Raw genomic sequence first — 20794 nt, 5'->3', positions numbered from 1 at the left:
TCTTCCCCCCGCAGCCTCGCCGTCCTCCATCACCACCTACGAGACGTGCCAGACGTACGAGAGGCCCATTGCCTTCACGGCCCGCTCTCGCAAGCTGTGGATCAACTTCAAAACCAGCGAGGCCAACAGCGCCCGGGGCTTCCAGATCCCCTACGTCACCTACGACGGTGAGCACGGCCGGGGGAGAGCAGCTCGGCCTGGCGTCGCCTCCCCGCCTCGCCCGCTGCCCGGGGACCCCAAATCTCCACGCCTGGGGTGGGGGGGAGCAGCTCGGTGCCTGGGGAGGGGGGATGGGGGTTTGGGGACACGTCCCCTGAGCTGTGGTTTCTCGCTCGGGTGTTGCAGAGGACTACGAGCAGCTGGTGGAGGACATCGTGCGGGACGGCAGGCTGTACGCCTCCGAAAACCACCAGGAGATCCTCAAGGTGAGCGTGTCCCCGTGCGGTCCTTGTTACCCGGGGGGGGGGGCTTAGGGGGATGCCGGCGGGGTTTGGGTTTCCCTGGCAGGCCTGGTGGGGGCGAGCGCAACTCGTGCTCCCCGCTTCGGTTCGGCGTCGTGCTGGCGTTTTGGGGAGCTGCCCCAGCGGGACCGGGAGGGAGGGTGACCCCGGCTCCGCTTCCCCCCAGGACAAGAAGCTGATCAAGGCGTTCTTCGACGTGCTGGCGCACCCCCAGAACTACTTCAAGTACACGGAGAAGCACAAGGAGATGCTGCCCCGCTCCTTCATCAAGCTGCTCCGCTCCAAAGTCTCCAGCTTCCTCCGGCCTTACAAATAGCGCCCTGCCGCCCCGGGCCACGCGGCTGCCGAGGAAACCCTCCTCTCCCTCACTTCTTATTTCACTTCTCCTCCTCCCCCCTGCTCGGCAGGACCGCCACCTCCCGCTCCGCAGATGTCTCGGCACGCTCTGTCTCTGCCGCCGGCGATGCCGGTCCTCTCTTCCGAAGCAGCTTCCTCAAAACCCTTTTTAATTCCCTTTTCGCCTCCGTGCCGGCTCCGTCCCGCTCCCCGATGCCACCAGCGCCGCGGGGCCCAGCCAGGGCAGCACGGGAGGTAACGCAGCGCCTGGGGCTCGGCCATCAGCACGGCTTTGCAGAGGAGATTGGGGAAAAAAAAAAACAAAAAAAACCCGACGTGATGCCTACTTTATTAAAAAAGAATAATAAGGAGAAGGTAAAGGACGGCGTGGCGGCGGGCGCACAGGGGCACTGGTGCTCGGCGCGGGAGGGAAGCCAAGCCACGTTCCCGGAGAACAATGTCTGGCTGCACGGGAGAGAAACTGCAGCGACCGAGGAGGGCTTCAGCCGGCCGCGTTTCCCCCCCCCACGTCCCCCCCCCGGAGACACTTGTGCCAAGGAACCAGACTTTCTTACAAGCTCTGCCAAAGAGGAACTCGTCGACGGAAAAGCAAGCTTTGTGAAGAGCAGGAGTAAATGTTTGTGCACTAGGATATCCTCCTTTCTACCTTTTTTTTTTTTTTTTCATATGTATTAAGTGCAATCGTTTGAGTCTTCTTTATATTATTTAGAGGGAAGTTTTTGTTTTGTTTTGTTTTTGTTTTTGTTTTTAATTTCTACTAGAAACTACGATATTTATACCTGCCTGAGAAATGAGAATGTGTGTCTGCCACAGAAACAAACAAACAAGCCCAGCCCTGGATTGCCAGCGAGCGACGCGATGGCGTTTTCAGGCCTTGGAACCTTTTCTGCCGCATTTTTTTTTTTCCCAAAAAAGCCTTGCTTTTGGTGGAAAGCCTGCGCCTCTCTGCAGGAAAGCGGGGCTTGGCCACGCTGCGTGATGGGGTGAGTTTTTTGGGGGAGGGGGTCTCGAGGTGTCTCTGTCCGTGAACAGCGTCGGTGCCACGCGTTTTGGGGCTGATCCGGAGCAGTTTGGGATTGTCGGAGGCTGCCAGGCTGGCGAGGTGCAGCCGTCGGCCACGGCACCTCCTTGCTGCCTCTTGCCAGGGGTTTTGTCGTCCCGCTGCGCTCAGGGCCCCCCCGTGCCCCCCAGCATCTCTGCCCCCAGGGACCGGGCTCCGCGCCCTCCTTGGCTCTCGGGAAGCTTTGTGCTTCCACGCGCCTTCGGGTGCTGCGGCTCCGGCCCGCTGCGCTCGCACATCGCACCGCGGGTGCCGCCCTCGGGGTGTTGGGTGCCAACCTTGGGGTGTTGGGTGCCACCCTCGGTGTCCGGGTGCCACCTTGGGGTGCGGGTGCCACCCCCAGAAACGAGGTGACACCGATTTCCCGAGCTCCCTCCCAAGGTTGCAGGAGCCTGGGGGCTCCATCCTGCCCTTCCCCAGAGGCAGACCCCACAGGTGACGATGGCATCGTGGCTGTCACTGTGGCCAGACAGGACCCCGAGGACAGGGACTGACCCCGCTGCCCCCAGGCACCCCCTCGTCCTTCTCCCCAGCCCTCGTTCCCATCAGGTCTTGGCTGTTCACCCCCCGTCACCAACCCCATCCCGCTGCTCCTGGAGGAAAGGTGCTGGGCTGCGGGGCTCCGCTCTCCTCCCGGCCGTCCCCATCCCCGCTTCTCTCGCTGTCCCTTGACCCCATGCGGGGGCGAGCCCCGCTCCCCAGGCCCCCGCAGCGCCAGCTCTTAACGAGCAATTATTTATTGCACCACGTCCCCCTCGACGGCCCAGGCCCCGTCCGTGCCGAAACCAGCTCCTCGCCTGGGTTTCCCCTCCTCGATCTGTGCCGCTCGCGGACCCCGAGAGCGTCTCCCGGGCGTTATTAGGGGTGGGGGGCCGCAGGACGGATTAGGGCCGGCGGAGCGGGGCTGAGGTTGGTCCCCAGGCCGCGGCGGCTGGAGGAGGCTGCCCTGATTCATCGCAGCTGCGGGCTCAGTCCCTCCTGCCGCCCGGCTCCCAGCCCGCTTGGGAGCTCGACATCTGGGGGCCGAGCTCTTTGTCACTCGGTTGGTGCCTGCGAGCAGCTGCTTTGATGCACAAAAGCTGTTGTAGGGATTTGGAGGGTTATTTTCTCGTTTTGTGTTTTTTTTTTTTTTTCTTTCTTTATTGCTCTAGGGTAGTCGCAGCAGAGCAGTGACCGTTGAAAGGGTCTTTCATATTTTAGAAGAAATAAAAAGAACCAAAAAAAAAAAAAGAAAAAAACCCACCCCGGGAACGCACGCCCTGGTGGCCCCGGTGCAATGCAGCCCCTCCTTCCTCCCCCCAGAGGTTTTTTTTTTGTTGTTGTTTTTTTTTTTCAATTTCCGTGATTTAAAATGGGGGCTGCTGCCGCTGGGAGCCCTGCGGGGCTGTCCTGGGTGCCACATGTTGGTGTCCCCCGCGCCGGCCACCTCCGCTCCCCTGAGGCAGCCCGGGAAGAGGCGAGTCGGGTGGCACGTCCTGGCACGAAGGGCAAAGAGACCCGGTAACAAACCCTCCCCTTTTTCACCAATATTCCCAACAAAACCCCCAGAAAATCCATGGGGCCACCGGGAAGGAGAGGGCCTTTCTCCACCTGCCCCCCCCCCCCCCCCAAAAAAAAATGACTCAGAAAAGGTTGGAAAGGCTGAAAACGGCATCAGCCACCTCTCGGCTGGATTGAATGTCTCGACGCGGGGAACGTAACTGAGGGTTGTTGTGTGTTTTGTTGTTTTTTGTTTTTTTTTTTTCATGTTGGAATATTTATATCTGCCTTTCGCAGTAGGCCGTGAGTTACCATCTCCAGCAAAACGAGTAAAGTTAACGAGAAAGATGTAGTTCATAAAGTTATTTGCACTTGATTAAAAAAAAAAAATGTATCTGAACTTTGTAAAAAAAAGAAATGTTTGCATTTTGTATTGTCTTTTTTTAATTATTAAATGGAATTTCTTGGTGTTGTGTTGATCTTTCAGAAACTGGCTCTGACACTTATTTTAAAGGTTTCTAACAGCAGGCTCCGAAGCTGGTTTCATTGTTTTGTTCCCTTGGATGCTAAGACAGGCTCTTCTCAAGGGTAGAGGGCTCCCCCCCGCCCCCGAAATTTAAATCCTATAGACTTCCATAAGCCCACCAGTCACCACACGATGTATTTACTTATGTACATTAATTAGATGCACTGAGTCTCATTTTTAGCCCAGAAGTTGGATGGGGGCTGGTTCAGGACCCCTCTGCTAGGCCAGAGCAAAGAAAACCACCTCAAAATGTTTGTTGTGTTGGGACCAGCACCTCACCCCCCCAGCAGCACCCCCTGCCCCCATTCCCCTAAATCCAAAGGTGACTGGGGCCAGCTGGAAAGCTCCATCAGGTCCTCACGAGCTGCTGCTGGGCAGGAGGAGCCCCTGACCCTTCACTGGGCACTGGAAGGACAGCAAAAACCTATAAATGTGAGCCCGCCCCCAGGAGCAAGGAGGTTGTTGGGGCAGGGAGCTGCCCCCAGGAGGTGAGGGACCCTTCTGGGGGGGGGAGCTGGGGGACCCTGGGGCTCCACCACAACCCCTGAGCAGTGACCCGCACTGCGAGCCCTCAGCTTTGTGGTAACCCCCTCCCTTTTGCTTGTTCTAGGTGTTAATTGAGCTGTTCCCCTCCCTCCTGCTCTGCCAGGGGGATCAGAAGCTCGTCTTTCTCCCAAGGCATCCCCTTGTGCTGCTCCCCCAAAAGCTCAAATGTAAATTCTGGTGTTCCCCTTGAATTCGCGTCCCCACCAGCACCTTCTGGAAAGGAGCAGCTCTTCACAGAACCCTGCCCAAGCAGCTTTGGAGAAACAGCACCAAACGCCAGCTGTCGGTGTCCCAAAAAGTTTATTGCCGCCCTCTTAGTACAGGCGCTGGGGCTTCCCCATGGTGCTCTTGATGTACAGAGCGCGCACGTTCTGCCAGTTCTTCTTCAGCAAGGACACCAGGAAGTTGATGGCCAGGTGGATGTTGTAGACGAGTTCGTCCTCCGTCATCTTCACGTGGCCAACGGCCACGGCCAGGCAGAGCACCTGGGGACAAGGCAGCGGGGTCACTCGCGCGCTGACGGGCAGAGCAAGAGCCCAGCGCCCGCAGGTATCAGATCCCCGCCCGCTCTGCCAGCTGGATGGGACTTCCCCAGCTCATCCTGGGGTAAGAGCGCCTGCAGAGCCCCGTTAGATTTGGCACTCGGCCCCCACGAACGCAGCTGGTGGCATCTGGAGGCAGCCTCACAGCTTGCGTGGCTCTGGCTTCCTCGCAGCACAAAACAAAAGGTGGCTCGCTGCAGCAGCAGCCTCCTGCGGATGGGGAGGCTGGGAGGGCCGTGCAACACGCTGGGAGCGGGGTAAAACCTCCCCTCTACCTCTGATCCCACGCCCTGCTCGCCAGGCAGCGCTGGCACATTCCCTGCGAGCTGCTAACGCAGCCTTAGCTCCAAAGCTTTGCCGCTAAGCGCGGCGCCAGCTTCGCTTCTTGTTTTGGCACCAGCCCCTTCTTTCTGCGCACAACACGCGCGGGGGCCGAGCCTCTGCCCGCCAGCCTCGCCAAGCGGCTTGTAAGGCGATGCTCCCCACAGGCCGAAGACAAAAGGATTTACGAGCGAGCTGACAAAAGCAGCGTCAGGATATCATTAGCTCAGTTGCTTAAAACGCTGCGGCATTTGCAAACTATCACATTCGCTGGGTCCTTCCAGTCGTTGTGCCCTCGAGCCCACATCAGCTGGAGTCCGAGGGCGCACCTCAGCGAGCAGAGCTGCTAATTCTGAGCAATACCCAGGAGTCGCATTTAGACCGCTGGCAGAGAATTAAAACGCCTAAACGGGGCTGTTTTAGTTTCAGGGAGTCAGCGCGCCTTCACGTCTCTGTGACAGCGAGAGCAGACATCCGCAGAGCTGCCGCAAAGGTCACTTGCGGAGTCAAGCCCCAAGCTTGCCCCCGACAAAGCACGGCTGCCTGCGCAACCCCACTGGGGCACGAGGGCCCCACCCTGCAAGCGCCGCCCGCTCGCTGTGAGAAGTGTTAATTACGGGCCATTGTGCTCAGCACTCGCATCAGGATTGTCTCCTAATCGTTCGCTCTAAGATCTTTCGACCGCAAATTGCTCCTTTCCAGTTAGCAGCTGAACGCTCTGGTGGCTGCGGCCCTTCGCTGCGGCGCCGCTCCCAGGAGCTGTTGCAAGATGCTGCAGGGACACCTAGAGCCCGGAGCAGAGATCGCAGCCACGCACAAGCGACCTCCTGCCAACAACCCCCAGGTAAGGCCAGGAGCTGCCTCAGCAGCTCCAAGCCCCGTGCTCTTCTTTACCTTCTTCATCTGAAACTTGATGGTGGATTTGACCTCGTCCACCTTGGCCACCAGGTTCTCATTGTGAGTGAGGAGAGAAGGGAATTTGCCGGCTTTGTTCAGGCCCGGACCCAGGATTCGAGGGATCTGCTTGATCAAGGACTCGGAGGCCAGGAAGGCATCGTACTTCTTGGCTGTGAGGAGCGCAAAGGTAGGTGAGGAAGGGCCCTCAGCTCAGCTCGGACCGTACTACTGCATCTCCTCCCAACGCACATCCACGTTCCCAGAATCTGCCTTTTCCCAACCCCGTTATCGATCCGTTACTCCTGGCACGCCAGCCAGACCTGCCAGGACCCAGCCTCACATCCTGACAGCAACCCCACACACCCGCTGTACGTAGATCAATCCCATGAGAAACATTTATCGTGCCACGTTACTGCCACTGAACTCTGAGCTGTTTTGGGAACCTCCTCCTACGCTCTGTGCGTGTGTAGGGGGGGATTCCACACCCACCTGCAAGGCCCAGCTCACTGCCAGCCGCCTGCATCGCTTCCTAACTGTGGATGGTTCCAAGGTTAATTATGGATTGAACGCTAAGTTTTCTTTGCTTGATGTATGTGTCAAAATGACTGATTTTGCGGAAAGGGAAAAGCCTTACGTGCTACGAAGTAAAAATCAGCCGATCGCATCCCGTTCATTTAAATAGTGCAGGGCTAAAGCCAAGTTTTGCCCCTACTTGTACTCGGCTGTTGCTGCGCTCCAGCTCCCTGACCAGGAAAGGAAGGAACACCAGGGAACAGCGCTGCCTTTGGGGAGACACGAACAGTTTTCCTGCATCCCCTCCTTCTGGAAGAGGGTGATCAACCAGCACTCCTGGAGCGCTGACCTGTCAGGCACGCTACGCCGGTAAAAGGATCTTAGCTCTTCTAGGTAGTTTTTAGGCAGATCCCTGTTCTTCACACTGACTTCGGGCAGTTTTCTGTTCTTTCCAGTTAATCACGTCATGGAAATCCGAGCACAGGGAGAACCGTGCTGCTTGCCCAGCCCTCCCAGCTCAGCCACGGTACTCAGTGACCAACCCCACCACCACCACCACCACTCACCCAGCTTCTTCACCAACTTCTTGTTCTTGTTGAGTTTCTTCAGAGCCTCTATGTCCATGTGCGGGATCTCGACGGCTTTGGCCTCATCGCAGTGCTGCTGATCCCCCAGCAAGCACACCGAGAACTTGGGCCGCGGGGTTGACTTCAGCCTGGGGACGGAACCAGAGTCACCCCGCGCTGCGGGACCACGCGCCACGGCACGACCCCACGGCGACGACACCTTACCGCAGCGCCTCGCCAGCTTCCTCCACGGCTCCTCACCTGCCCTCGCGGGCAGGGCGGTGGGGGCAGCGCCGTGGCCTCGCCCGCACCTCCCCTCATGTTTTAAGACCCAGGGTGGGGGTCCGTCCAGCCGCACCCCCTGCGGAGGGGCGTCCCGGACTCCCCTGGGCGTTCAGCACCGCCTGGGCCAAGCGCCCTGCCCCGCAGGGGGGGGCCTGCGGGCTGAAGGCTGGGTGGGAGCGAGAGTTTGCCGAACCTGACGGTGCCGGAGAAGCGCTTATCTTTCTGCGGGTCGTAGTTCTTCAGGCTGATCTGCAGCTCCACCGTCTCCACGAACCTGAGGTGGGGAAAGCAGCCGGGTAAGGGCACGAGGGGATGAGGGAAGGGTGGGGGAAGCACCGGGCGGGGTGCCGGGGCTGGGCTCTTACTTGCGCTTCTTGGTCTTGCTGCCCTGCAGCACCTCCTTCACCGCCTCGTACAGGGTGTCGCGGGACACTTTGCTGCTGCGGGGGGGAGAAGCGGCGCGGGTTCAGGCGCGGGGTTAGGCCGCGCATGGAGGGCAAGGCCGCCGAGCCCGCCCCGCCTCATCCGCGCTTCCCACCCGCCACCGGCCGCCATTTCCCGGCCCCCGCCAACCCCCCGGGCCGCTCATCGGAGGCGGATGGCGGCGGATGACAGCGGATGGCGGCGGATGACAGCCGACGGCCGGCCCGCACCCACCTCATGGCGGCGGCTGCTCGGGCAGAAAGGAGAGGGGCGGGGCCCCGCGAGCTATAAATACCGCCGGAAATCTCGCGAGAGCGGGAAGCGCCGCGCGCCATGCTGGGAGTGGCGGGGCGTGTGGCACGGAGCAGCCATCTTGGGAGCGGCGAGTGCGCCACGGAGGGCTCGCAGCGGGTTCCGCCGGCTCTCGGGTGCCCTCCACGGGCCGTTCGCCCGCGGCCCGACCCACCCCGGCCCTGCCCGCGTCTACGCGGCGGTTTTGTGGAGGCAGCTTCACGGGCGAGCCCCGAAACGGGCCTGCCCACACCAGGCGCCCGGTGCGTTTTGGCTTCACTGTCGGGCACTGCGCATGCGCGCCTCAAGCAGGTCGCTCCAGCCCACTTCCGGGAGGCAGTGAGGGGCTGTGCGGCGCGGGGCCCCGAAACCTGAATAACCGCCCGCGGGCGGCCGGGGAGCGGCGGCGCGTTCTGCCGTTATGCTGGGTGCGGGGCGGGCCGCGCAGGGGCCGGGCCGCGGTGCATGGCGGGCCGGCGGCGGACTCGGTCCCGGAGGGTTGCCTCAGGTCGGTTGTGGGGGGGGGGGGGAGCGATGGGGGGGACGGCGGCGGCCGGGCCCTGAGGGGGCGGCGGGGCCCAGGCGGGTCCTGAGGGGGCCCTGAGGGGGCCCTGAGGGGGGGGACCCCAAAAGGGGCAGCCCCAGGGGGGTCCCTTCAGCCCCGGGGGGTGTTTGGGCTGCGGGGGGGAGGCACAGCACGGAGGGAGGGTGGTGTGGGAGCGCTCCGGGTGGCCGTGGGAAGGAGCAGTGGGGAAATACTGGGGCGAAACGATAAAGTATTGGTGGTTCTGGGAAGGAGAAATGGAATATTAGGGCGAAACGATAAAATATTAGGGCGAACTGATAAAATATTGGTGATTCTGGGAAGGAGAAATGAAATATTAGGGCGAAACGATAAAATATTAGGGTGAAATGATAATGTATTGGTGGTTCTGGGAAGGAGAAATGAAACGTTGGGGCGAAACGATAAAGTATTGGTGGTTCTGGGAAGGAGAAATGGAATGTTACGGTGAAACGATAAAATGTTAGGGTGAAAAGATAAAATATTGGTGGTTCTGGGGAGGATAAATGAAACGTTGGGGCGAAATGATAAAGTATTGGTGATTCTGAGAAGGCGAAATGATAAAATACTGGTGGTTCTGGGAAGGCAAAAAGATAAAATATTAGGGCGAAGTGGTAAAATATTGGTGGTTCTGGGAAGTAAAGTGATAAAATATTAGGGCAAAATGATAAAATCTTGGATTATCTCAGAGATGAGCAGCAAAGAGCCCGGCTGCAGCTGTGTGTGCAGATAGGCATCAAGAGAAGTGTTCCTGGGGGGGGGTTCAGCATCGCATGCCTGTGGCCCAAAATTCTGGTCCCCCAAAAGCTGGGAATTGGGAAAGGGAAGAGAGGACGAGGATGCCTCCAGGGACAGAGCTGTCAGCCCGACCCTGCCTCTTGCAGCACAGCACGCCTCCAGGCTGCGGGTTTAGGGTTTAAAGGGTTTGGGAACCTGTCCTGCAGATCGTTTGGAGGAGGGGCTGGATGTGGTATCCACGCTAACTCTACAAAGAGTCTGTCCGTTCACTGGCTTGATCAGTTTTATCGTGTGTTTGTCTGTAGGCAGGCTGTTTGCCCTGCCTTTTAGAAAATCGTGATGTTGGTATAGGAAGAAATGCGTCTTTTGTCCGATATAAGCCTTTACGGACTCCAAAATAATTTGCCATTCAAGCTTTTCTTCAAATCCTAGAGTCATAGAAAGCCACAATGATAGAATCACAGCATGGTTTGGGATGGAAGGGACCTTAAAGGTATCTGGTTCCACCCCCTGCCATGGGCAAGACACCTCTCACTAGGCCAGGTTGTGCTGAGCCCCATCCAGCCCGACCTTGAGCACTTCCAGGGATGGGGCATCCACAGCTCCTCTGGGCAGCCTGCGCCAGGGCCTCACACGGTCATAGTAGAGAATTTCCTCCTTTTATCTAATCTAAATCTCCCCTCTTTTATTTCAAAGCCATTTCCCCTTCTCCTATCACTACGCCCCCTGACAAAGAGTCCCTCTCCTGCTTTCCCTTTAGGTACTGGAAAGTTGTTATAAGGTCTCCCCAGAGCCCTCTCATTGCCAGGATGAATATGCCAAAAACAACATGTATGCTTCAGGGAAAAAAAAAAAATAAATCTTGGATTGTTCTTTATATTTCAGGCTCGTAACGAAGAAGAGGACTCGCTGTTCCACAGACCTCGTGCTCTGGGTCCCAGCGCTCTCTGAGAGCACGCCGAGCAAAGTGAAATTCATGTCTGAGGACAAGTCGCCGGGGCAGGATGGAGGGCTTGGGCTTGCAAGCAGTGACCCTTAGTGATGGGACGACAGCCTACATTCAGCAGGCTGTCAAAGGTAACGGGTTCTTTGGGCTGGAAAGAATAAAAGTCTCTTGGAGAACCCCTTGGAATGAAAGTTGGAGTTGTCGAAAGCGTCCCGATGTCACACGAGCTGTCATGTGTTTTGTATTGTTGCTTTGTACAGGAAGCTTACAGCTATGTTACCTGTACGGCCTGCAGGACCTTATTCATCCAAAACTTGCCCCGAAGCTAAGCAGAATGTTTTACTCCATTGAGGTGCACAGCGTCATCTCAGTGTTGGTTTACTGTCCTGACATCAGTGCCAAATCCAACACCTGCCCTTATTTCGGGGTTTGTAAGGTGCTCCTTTCTTCACCGTCTGCTGTTCCTGAGAAAAGGAAGGTGTTATTTCCCAGTCATGGAACAGGACTCGGGTTGCAAGGATTCCAGGTCCTGGTGGTTGCTGCCTTGCTTATTTTTCTGTGTGAACTCGCTGGAAATTTGTTAAATACGTGGAGCTGAACTTTCTTGAAAACCGCTGGGTTTTGTGACCTGCCCCCTAGACGCTTTGCACCAGGTGAAAGCAACTTGGATTCCTCGAGTTCAAGTGGGATGGAGCGATGTCTGCTCTGCACAGAATAACTGTAACTAAAACGTTATTGCGGGGTTACTCAGATTTGCACTATTTTTTAAGAGTCCGATCTTCACAACTCATCAAGGGCAGCAACGCTTTAGACCCCTTTAGGACCTCCATTTTTTTTTCCAAGAGTTGATCCTCAACCAAAGTAAAAGAAAACAAATTTTCAGGTCACCGCTGATGCCATTGCAAGCTCACAGTTGAGTTTTCTCCAGCACAACCTAACCGCTTTCTACTTTAAATCCAAAGTGCTTAGCACACATCATTCTTTCTGCTTCTTGGCTTAAAGAGCTGTGAAGTGCAGCTTGTAAACAAGTGATGACTGAGGTTCTTTGTCTTCTGTTCTCCTGTCTAGGAAAGGGAGGTCTGGGAAGTCAAGTTCCTCTGTGGCTGAGGGGAAAGCATGACAAATAACTGCTTATAAGTGTCGGTACACTGTCTTGTGTGTGACTGGCTTCCTTGAGAAGACGCAGCAAAGGGGGCAGCTCGTGAGACCAGAAGGACTGTGGGCTCTGGAGGCAGTGCTAATGGCCTTGTTTTTAACTGTTCCAGGTGAAAAGCTGATCGAAGGACAAGTCATTGAACTTGAAGATGGGACCACAGCTTACATCCATCAGGTGACGGTTCAGAAAGGTGAGGACTATAAATTCGCCCTCCTCCTTCTCAGAAGGACATTGGTGGGACTGAAATCATTCGTGTCCCAGCGGCCGTGGCTCTAGTTTTGAGCCCTTCTAGGGGGAGGTTCTTCGTTTGTTTTTTTTTTTAAAGTTCCATGGTTTTGAGGCTGAGTGAACAAGAACATAGAACATGTGATTTCCTGCAAAGTCCTTAGTGATTTGTCAAGAAGCTGAATTTGGTGGTGTGGTAAGGAAATGCTTGTTAGGTGTTGTGCCACGTGTGGGCTCTCACATTTTGTCCGTCTGGATCACGAGTCTACAGGCAGGGCCAGCGAGCTGTGTGCCGTGTTTGTGCTACTGGAGCCCAAACAAAAATTGTTGCTTTTAGGAGCAGTTGAACTGGAATTTCCTCTGACCTATAAGATTCTGAAAATTCTGAAATCGTTGTTTGAGGGGGAAGGGTGGGGATTGTTGGAGGCTTTGTCACCTTGTTCACTGGCCCATCAGCTGTGAAAGGAGGTGACAATAATCCGAGAAGTGGTGGGAATTCATTTCACGTGGCAGGAAGGAAAGTGGCACAAAGCAATCCTCCCCAGCCACGATAAGGTATGAAAAGGCAGGTAGAAAGAAATCAGTTGCTCTGGGCAGTCCTCCCTTCACCCTGCCAAGTTCTTTGCCACCTCCCTTTTCTGTTCCCCAAAGGTTGCTTGAAATCCATTTTGTACGCCTGGCTCTGCCCTTTTCCTCCCTTTATCCTCCTTCCTGCCTCCGAACATCCATGCACAGTGCGAGGGCTTTTCATTGTCATCTCTGCTTCCCCTGCCATGGGCTCTGTGTGTTATCTTTTATGCATCTGTGCTAGAACTGTACGTCACGTCCAGGACGTGGCCTGGCAGCTTGTAATTGGTGAAACGTTGCATTACCCCAAAGAGCTAAAGAAATGCCGTGAAATCATGCGTGAAGCCTGAAAAAACTCAAACTTTAGGACTGAAGGGCTCAGGCGGTGTCTTAAAACTATACTTGTGGTTGACTTTCAGCTCAAGGAGACAGCCCTGCCCTGTGCACTTCTGTGGGTGTAAATACGGCAGTGCTCAGGCAGTGGTGCAGTACCCCCGCCATCCCATCTGAGTCTCCCAGTAACGTGTGTGGATTTTTTTATCCTTTTTTTTTTTTTTTCAGAGCCCGTATCTTTCGAAGACGGGCAGCCGGTAGTGTTGGAAGATGGCAGCATGGCCTACATACACAACGCACCTAAAGGTAGAACATTCCCCTTTCTTCCCCTGGCAGCTGGAGCAGAAAGTGCTGAATTGTCACAGATTTCCAGGGGTGGAGGTAGCCTGGGGAGACGACGGGTGGCTCCCGCTCAGCAGCTCTTTTACATTTGATTTTGTTGCTTCCCCTTGCAGAAAGTTACGACTCCAGCGCTTTTGAGGCTGTCCAGCTAGAGGATGGTTCCACTGCCTACATACATCGTCCTGTCATCATGCCCCCTGGCAGCACCATCCTGGAAGTGCAGGCAGAAACTGGGCTAGAGGAGTTGGCTGGAGAGGAGGAAGATGATGCCTTTGATGTCGAGACCATTAATGCGTTAAAGCAGTACGCCAGCAAGGTGAGGATGCAATCCTTCTTTCATGGTCTGCCAGCGGCACCGAGGGACTGGCGTACTAGCCCGCATTTGGCCTGGAGTTTAAGTTACCTCCTTTCGTTTGTACTTCCATGTGTCGGTTTTACAGCAGTGCCAACTTTGGGAAGAGAAACTAGGCAGGGCTTTTGTGAGAGTGCCAACCCTGGTGGGTGGCTGACAAGGACCTGGAGCGTGTCAGGTTCCTATTTCACCACCTAGCTAGTACCTGCAGAGTGCCAGGCCTTTTACCCTTAAGCTACTGCAGGCACAGGTTTGGGAAAGCAGGGAGTTGCTGTGATACAGCTTGGATGTTTTTTTTCTTGCTTTATGTGTCCCTCCTTGTAGGTTTTTTCTTCCTGTTTGCTTAGGTTTCTCCTAACACCGCCTGGGTATGATACTCACTTCCACGCATGATTCAGGCAGCAGATTGAGACAAATCTTTTACGTGTCAAGAGTGGCTAAGTTATGCCCACTGTTCCCATGTTAAAAAAAAAAAAAAGACCTTAAAAACCGTAATAGCTTCCAATCTTAACACGTATTGTCACTGCAGGGCCCCATCACTGCAGCCTACCAACGTGTCTAGTCTTGCGTGCTGACATTTTCTCCTACCTTCGTGGTGTTGAAGGGGCTACGAGGAGCGTGCTGACACAGTGCTCAGCTGGGCAGCTAAAAAGATCGCAGGCCTTTCTGCTGTGGCAGGACCAGCCTCCCCTAGCTCCCGGGAGGAGAGCAGGGTGGTGCTGCTGCTGGGAATGCCTTTGTGCATGGGTTGCTCGCGGGCTCCGCGCTGTACCGAGGAGGTATGAACAGTGCCTTGCCTCTTTGTTTACAGGTGTCTGACAAGGAAGGAGAGGGAGTAACTAATGTTTGTCGTGTGAAGAGCGAGGAGTCCAGCGACGTCCCCTCTCAGGTCTGAATTTTTCAGAGATGCGTTTCTGAAAGTGGGCTACACTCCTCGTGATGCAGAGCACTTAGCTGGTAAAAATAATCCTTCTGTGGCTTCTCTGCAACGTTAGCAAATCTGTTAGCTACTGGTTTTACAAATGAGCCAGGCGGAGAGTGGAGAGGTGAGCTCCATGTCTGAGAACACCCAGTCAGGTGGGAGGTAGGGATGGGAAATTCTGCTTCCTAGACCCCTGCCCTGTCGCCTGGGGTGCACCAAGTGTGTACAAGCTGTGTGCAGGAACACGTTCTTTTGGGGATAACTGAAGGAGTGCATGTGTAGAGCAAGGAAGGCAATGATTTGTGTGGGCTTTGCAAAGCCTGCTGTAGCGGCTGGTTGGATTAATTTCGATACCTCTCTTGGCAGGATTTGCAGGAGGAAGAAGTGCACGGCAGGGAGAAGGGGCAGCAGGTTGGCACTAGAGCTTTCCGTTGCGGGTACAAAGGCTGCGGCCGCCTCTATACCACAGCCCACCATCTGAAGGTAAAGCAGCTCACATGCAGCCAAACGGTGTGCAAACCAAACAGACCCCCAGATTCTAATGCCAGATCAGAACGTCCCTTTGCAAAGGAGCAGGGAAATGCTCCTGGGAGAAGGTCAAATGCTCCAGGGGGTGTCAGAGAATCCTGTGGTACTGTCACGTCAGTCTGCAGTGAGTTTTTCTCTGAGGTTTTTAGGGAGATGCTTTCAACCTTGAAGAAACAGGAAAGTGTCTGTAATTTCGAAAAGGTCAAGTGGGAATGTGTCATTGGGAAGAGGTTTTGACCCATGAGAGACAGACGTGTTAATTGCCAAAGGTGAAACCCGGCAGAGAACTTCAGATTCTGTCCAACAGCTACATTTCTTCACACTGTTTTCCTTCACACTTTGTCTTGGACCTCACTTTGTGGACCATTCTTTTTCTTCCAGGTACATGAACGTGCTCATACGGGTGACCGGCCATACGTGTGCGACTTCCCAAGCTGTGGGAAAGCGTTTGCTACAGGTAACAATTTCTCTTGTATCAAAATTGTCTTCTGTCCTGTAGAAACCACTCTTGAGAGTATCAGCCATTCTTTCTGGCAGAGCACAAGAAGCATAGCTAGCTTTTAAAGCCTTCTGAGAAGGAATTTCAGTGTGGGAGACTGCTCAGGACTTGATTGATTATGAACTTGATGGATTATGAAAGGAGTTAAAAGAAGAAACTGAGTTGTGAGGGATGTTGTGAGATGCTTTGGATATTTCTTCCCCTTCAGCTCTGCAGGCACAGGGCAGATGTGCGCGTGAACTGAGAGGTGGTGCACAGCTTGCAGTTTTATTTCTTTCTCATAAAATTAACTGTGCAGTTTCGTTACCGGGCAGGGTATGGGCTGAAGAGCCACGTGAGAACACACACCGGTGAGAAACCATACAAGTGTCCAGAAGACATGTGCAGCAAGGCCTTCAAAACTTCTGGGGACCTGCAGAAACACATCCGGACACACACGGGTGAGCAGTACAGGAAGAGAACCGAGCTCCCTGTCAAAAGGGTCTCCAAGATGAAGTACTGCTTCAGCCTTTGTCTGGTGCGTGCCTTTTGTATCTGGGGCGAAGCGAGGCAGAACTGAGGTCGTCTTCAGACAGAAGTAGACGGGCAGAAGTCGTCACCCCAGGGCTTGTCGACTCAGTTACTATCGGCAGAGCAAAAGGGGTTAAAGATGCCAGTGTTGGTAGAGGCAGTGAGCCTCCAGTTGGGACTGATCGGAGGTCTCATTAGTGTAATATTTGGGAGGGGCGGAGGGGTACGGGTGTCCAGGGCATCCCCAGCAGCTGCGGTCTAGCTCGGCTCTCATCCACTGTGCTCTGTCAACGCAGGTGAGCGTCCCTTCAAGTGCCCGTTTGAGGGCTGTGGCCGCTCGTTTACCACCTCCAACATCCGCAAGGTTCACATCCGAACGCACACGGGCGAGCGTCCGTACATGTGTCCAGAGCCCAGCTGCGGGAGGGGCTTCACCAGCGCCACCAATTACAAGAACCACATGAGAATCCACACAGGTAGGCAGGGGAGAGGAGGAAAGGGACAGCTGCTCCTCCCCGCTCGGCTGCCTGCAGCGACCCAGTGTGGCAGCAGGGAAATCTGGGGGCCTGAGATGGTCTCTTTCCAGGCCAGGCATTGCAGGGGTAGGTTTGGGGGTAGCCAGGGAATTAAATTAAGTAGGAATTGTTTTATCGGGCTGATTATTATTCCACCTGTTCCAGTGGTCTGCCTCCAGCTGTTCCCCCTTGATGGGGAATCTCTTCACGGAGCGTGGTGAGGGTGAGTGGGTTAAACTCTGCTCTGTGGCCTCTGCCCTAGGGGAGAAGCCGTACGTCTGCACCGTGCCGGGCTGCGGGAAGCGCTTCACGGAGTACTCCAGCCTCTACAAGCACCACGTGGTGCACACACGCTGCAAGCCCTACGCCTGCAAGAGCTGTGGGAAGACCTACCGCCAGACCTCCACGCTGGCCACGCACAAGCGCAGCAGCCACGGCGAGCTGGAGGCCGCGGAGGAGAGCAAGCAGGGCCTGTACGAAGAGCAGCAGCTGGAGGGTGAGCAGTCGGTCCCCCCGCCGCCTGTGGGGTGCTGGGGCTGGCCCTGTGGCAGAGGGGAGAGAGACGAAGGCAAGGACCTGTGGCCCTGAGACCTGAATCTGTGTCGCGACCTTCGGCCTCGCTCATCGTGCCCAGATTTGTGTCACAGCCGAAAGGAGAAGGCTGCCCCTGGTTCTAGCTGTATGTCGTGGGCTGGGAATGGACTGCCTCCCTCTCCGTAGCACAAGGAGAGAGAAAGGTCCTTTTTCCCGGCCAGCACCGGGCTGTCGTCATCGTGATCTGCTGCTCTCAGCCGGCCCTTCAGGGAGCAGGCAGGCGCTGGGGTCAGGTGGGTGCTCTCATGTTTTAATCAGCACTTCTCTCCCCCGTTTTGCTCTTCTGTTTCTCTGGCTCAGCTGCTTCTGAGGGAGGCTCCCCCACAAAGAGCCAGCACATTGCTTTCCTGTCGGAGATGGAGGAAGACGAGGATGAAGAGGAAGATGACGATTGTATGCCTGCACAGGTCTCGCTTATCTCTCCGGACGGGACAGAGCAGGTATGGACATCAACGGCCTGCAGCACTTGGGGGCGAGCAGTCATCCGAGTGAGGTTCTGCCTCTGCCAGCCCTGCGTGCCTTTGGGTACTTCGCGGTGCCACTAAACAGGATGTCCCGTGGGGGCTGGATCCCAGCGTGGCTTTCTCTTCAAGGCTTTTTTTTTCAGTGTAAAGCAGACCCTGGGGCTTTGTGGGCCCTGTCTGCCACGAGGGCTCCCTCCTTACAGTCTTATCCCACTGCTGCAGCCATGGTGGGGAGGGTAAATCACAGGCCTCTGGTCCCCGACTCAACTTTTGGCTGGATGGGGTCTTGCAGACATTTATACGGGCTTGTGTGGAGCTCCTGCCAACCCTCGCCTCCTGCGCAGCCATCGAGAGGCAGCTCCCAATCTTTGCTGACACGGGTTGGATTTGGAGATTGCTTTTTTTTTTTCCAGCCTGTAAATGGCAGTGCTTTTCTTGCACATACTTCCCTTCACCAGCTGCCTGTGTGCTGACTGGGAAAAACTCCTGTGGCATGGGGCAGAGGAAGCAGCTGCCATGAGTAAGGTTTGTTCCCTCTTAGCGTGAGGTGCTGCCTGCATGAGCTGTTACTTAGGAGCCCAGAGAGAGGATGTTAAATGGCAAGGGGAGGCGTGACTGAAGGGGTAGAGCTGGAGACTGGAGGTCTGCGAGGTCTCCACCGATTCTGTCACCCTGGACAAAGTCCTGGGGGTTCTCTGTGCCCTAGATCTTCCACGCGAGGGAGGAGAGTATTTCATCCTTACGAGACCTTGCTGTTGCTAAATTCAGGAGTTGTGTAAGGCTTCCTGAGAAGCCAGCCTGGCTGAGAGCACGTTTTTATGCTGCCCAGGTCAGTTTGTCACAGGAAGAGCTGCAGGCCCTGGGCAGCGCAATCAGCATGGTGACGCAAAGCGGGGCCCTGGCGGTGCCTGAGGAAGAGCTCGTGGGTGATGACAGACACACCGTGACCGTGGTCAACGCGGACGGCACCAAAACGCAGCCGGTACGGGCAGTGCAGGGCCTTCCCTCGTCCCTGCAGAGCTACGGCCTGCGAGGAGGGGGTCGCGTTTCCTTTTAAGACGTGACTGGGTTTTGTCTTAACTTTCCCTAGGTCACCATTGTCGCTTCTGGGGCAGTCTTGTCCGAGGAGTCAGCGGTGGCATCCCTCTGCCGTCAGCAGGTGGCATTGCTGGCGACCGCCAATGGCACGCACATCGCCGTGCAGGTACCTCGCGGCGCCCGGAGCGAGCCTGAGCGGCGCTGCTGCCCGGTCCCCTTTGTCCCTCCGTGCACGTCCCCACCGCTGGCCTCAGCAGCCACCTCTTGCTTTGCTGCGCCTCCTCTTGCCCAAGCCGCTTGCTCCTTAATTCTCAGCTGCCCGGTGTGTAGGGGAGAGCAGGGGCACGCTCCTTAGAGCGCAGGATCTTCCCTCGTAAGCAGCCTTTCCCCATCACAGCCGTGCCTCTGCTTTGTCCCTCTGCTTCGTACCCGTGTCACCCACGCCTCTGCCCTCTGGGGCAAGCCCAAGCCTCCTGAGCCCACTTTTGGGGAGCGCAGCGTTCTCTTTCTCTTTCCTTCAATAGTTAGAAGAGCAGCAGAGCCTGGAGGACGCCATCAGCATGGCAGCAGCAGCAATCCAGCACGAACCCCTAACGCTCGACGCGGCCGTGTCTGAGAACGGGTGCTGAGACCCTGAAGAGCCTCCCGGGCGGGGAAAGCAGGCGGCCCGAGCCTGTTTCTCCACGGGGGCATCGAGATCTGCAGGAGCCGGGCCAGCTGGCACACGGAAGATGTGTGGTACCCAGGCACAGGAAGGTGTCTGAGGCCAGCTGAACGTGGCTGGCGTGTGCAGCGCGCAGGTGCTGAGAGCCGATGCGGGCAGCGTTGGGCTGCCGGGGTGGTCCTGCTGGAAGGGCTCTTCTCTCCACGCAGCGGCGTCCAAGATCCCGGCTGCTGCCTTCTGCTGGAGGCTCTGCTGTTTTTTCTGGGCTCCGAGCAGCGATTTTACTGCTCCTTGCCTCGGATGCTGCTTCCCTCTGTCTGGGGATGGCAGGTTGTGTCCTCTACCACTCACTTCTTCGTGGCTGAGGTTTCCAACACCTGCCAGTCTCCCGCAGTAGATACGGAGCCACAGAGATCTCATCAGTCTCTGGGAGAGCCAAATGTTTTTGGGGTGGCGTTTCCTTTCCCCTCCCTCCCAAAATGGCTCCCCAGCAGCTCCCCTTTTCCGCCAACCCTTCTGTGAAAGGGGCAAGGGGGCCACAAATGCACAGAAGCAATAAAGCCCCGTCTGCGAGCCCAGGCTGTCCTGGGCCGGGTGTTAGAGTGGGAACCCTACCCTGATGCTGGAAATCAGTGTTCCCAGGGGTGCGCACGGAGCGAGCGCCCAGGCACGACAGGAGTTCTCCCCTCTCTTTACCACGCTTCTCTCTGCTCTCGAGCAAATTTCAGCGGCAGACTCGGCGCGGTGGAGCAGAACGAGGCGAACCGACACTTGTTGGGCGCTGAGCTAGGTTTGGATGTAATTGGAAATTAAAAAATAAAAAATAAAAGTTTTTTAAAAAAAAACAAACTCTCTTTCGGTCCTTGGAGGCAGTGGCTGGCAGAGGATGGGAGGGGGCTTGGATTTTATTATTTTCCAGGTGTGAGGATTGAGGAAGTTCGGGAGATTTGCTGAATTGACCGAGTGCCCTGCCAAAGCAGTGGTTGTCCACGAGCAGCGCTGAGGAGGGGTGTGAGCCAGGCAGCTGTAGCCTCTGAGCCCTCAGAGTGTGTCTTAGGGGGGACTAAAAGATGTCTCCTGCGTCCCACGTCATTCCCTGGCTCCTCCAAGCCTCAATTTAGGGGATTGTGTCGCTTAATGTAAGAAAATCTCTCTGTGAATGCATCCTGCAGCCCTCTTAGCCCGGGAGGGAGACCTGGGCTGCTTCCCCAGGGTCGTGGGCAAAGCCAGCACAGGGAGCTGTGAGCGAGCAGGTTTTTATTTGTCACATCTACCCGAGACGTTCGGAGAGGAAGAGGTTTCTGCAGGAAAGGCTGGGCACGCCGCCGCCACCCCAACCTCCCCGGGACAGCCGCCGCGGGTGAGGTCCCAGCCTGATTTCCTCGGGGCGAGCGGGCCCGAAGCAGCCGGGCTGGAGCCCTTCCAGCGGGCACAGCTCGTGCTCCTGCTGCTAGGGGAAGCTCCTCGCTTAAAGCCGAGAAGAGGAAGCTGCTGCCTTAGCCGGGGAGGGGATTTCTCCGTGCTGAGAAAGCTTTTGGTCTCCAGGCTGAGCGAAGGGCCCTGACTCCCCAT

General features: G+C 56.2%; 3 protein-coding genes across 12 annotated transcripts in view; 2 read left to right on the top strand and 1 right to left on the bottom strand.

The window, feature by feature from the left end:
• The window catches only part of SCUBE3 (signal peptide, CUB domain and EGF like domain containing 3), a 52111-nt gene extending 50543 nt beyond the window's left edge, over positions 1–1568 (top strand). For all 9 annotated transcript variants that reach the window (XM_080569157.1, XM_080569158.1, XM_080569162.1 and 6 more), the window contains 3 exons: positions 15–167; positions 346–425; positions 628–1568. In XM_080569157.1, coding sequence (XP_080425283.1) covers positions 15–167; positions 346–425; positions 628–777 — 383 coding nt within the window. In that variant the 3' untranslated portion in view covers positions 778–1568. The remainder of the gene's footprint in view (positions 1–14; positions 168–345; positions 426–627) is intronic.
• A 3142-nt stretch (positions 1569–4710) lies between these two features.
• Positions 4711–8326, bottom strand: RPL10A (ribosomal protein L10a). The gene is made up of 6 exons (XM_080569205.1): positions 8211–8326; positions 7919–7993; positions 7747–7827; positions 7269–7417; positions 6187–6359; positions 4711–4914 (listed from the first exon to the last, which is right to left on the bottom strand). The coding sequence occupies exons 1-6, from the start codon at positions 8309–8311 to the stop codon at positions 4744–4746; spliced, it is 750 nt and encodes a 249-aa protein (XP_080425331.1). The 5' UTR covers positions 8312–8326; the 3' UTR covers positions 4711–4743.
• A 61-nt stretch (positions 8327–8387) lies between these two features.
• On the top strand, positions 8388–20071 carry ZNF76 (zinc finger protein 76). 2 transcript variants are annotated; one of them, XM_080569171.1, is made up of 15 exons: positions 8388–8530; positions 10453–10644; positions 11779–11859; positions 13023–13100; positions 13250–13452; positions 14300–14377; positions 14777–14893; positions 15320–15395; positions 15752–15877; positions 16244–16423; positions 16725–16958; positions 17357–17496; positions 18350–18502; positions 18611–18724; positions 19083–20071. In XM_080569171.1, the coding sequence occupies exons 2-15, from the start codon at positions 10572–10574 to the stop codon at positions 19185–19187; spliced, it is 1758 nt and encodes a 585-aa protein (XP_080425297.1). In that variant the 5' UTR covers positions 8388–8530; positions 10453–10571; the 3' UTR covers positions 19188–20071. The 2 variants fall into 2 exon arrangements, with proteins under 2 accessions (XP_080425297.1, XP_080425296.1); XM_080569170.1 differs by lacking the exon at positions 8388–8530 and adding an exon at positions 8620–8775.
• Positions 20072–20794: the final 723 nt, after the last annotated feature.

The sequence above is a fragment of the Anser brachyrhynchus genome, assembly GCF_964034855.1.
Source record: "Anser brachyrhynchus genome assembly, chromosome: 27".
Classification (NCBI taxonomy): domain Eukaryota; kingdom Metazoa; phylum Chordata; class Aves; order Anseriformes; family Anatidae; genus Anser; species Anser brachyrhynchus.
The sequence above is the reverse complement of the archived record's forward strand: the minus strand, read 5'-3'. Positions and strand labels throughout refer to the sequence as shown.

What these genes read in the sequence shown, in the direction of transcription:
- ZNF76 (XM_080569171.1), top strand. Translation starts at nt 10,572, where the DNA reads ATGGAGGGCTTGGGCTTGCAAGCAGTGACCCTTAGTGATGGGACGACA. An exon ending in TGGGAAAGCGTTTGCTACAG is followed by an intron (nt 15,396 to 15,751) that starts GTAACAATTTCT and finishes GTTACCGGGCAG; the next exon opens with GGTATGGGCTGAAGAGCCAC. An exon ending in CCACATGAGAATCCACACAG is followed by an intron (nt 16,424 to 16,724) that starts GTAGGCAGGGGA and finishes CCTCTGCCCTAG; the next exon opens with GGGAGAAGCCGTACGTCTGC.
- RPL10A (XM_080569205.1), bottom strand. Translation starts at nt 8,311, where the DNA reads ATGGCGCGCGGCGCTTCCCGCTCTCGCGAGATTTCCGGCGGTATTTAT. An exon ending in AGCAAGACCAAGAAGCGCAA is followed by an intron (nt 7,828 to 7,918) that starts GTAAGAGCCCAG and finishes TCCCCACCTCAG; the next exon opens with GTTCGTGGAGACGGTGGAGC. An exon ending in CGCTTCTCCGGCACCGTCAG is followed by an intron (nt 7,418 to 7,746) that starts GTTCGGCAAACT and finishes TTCCGTCCCCAG; the next exon opens with GCTGAAGTCAACCCCGCGGC.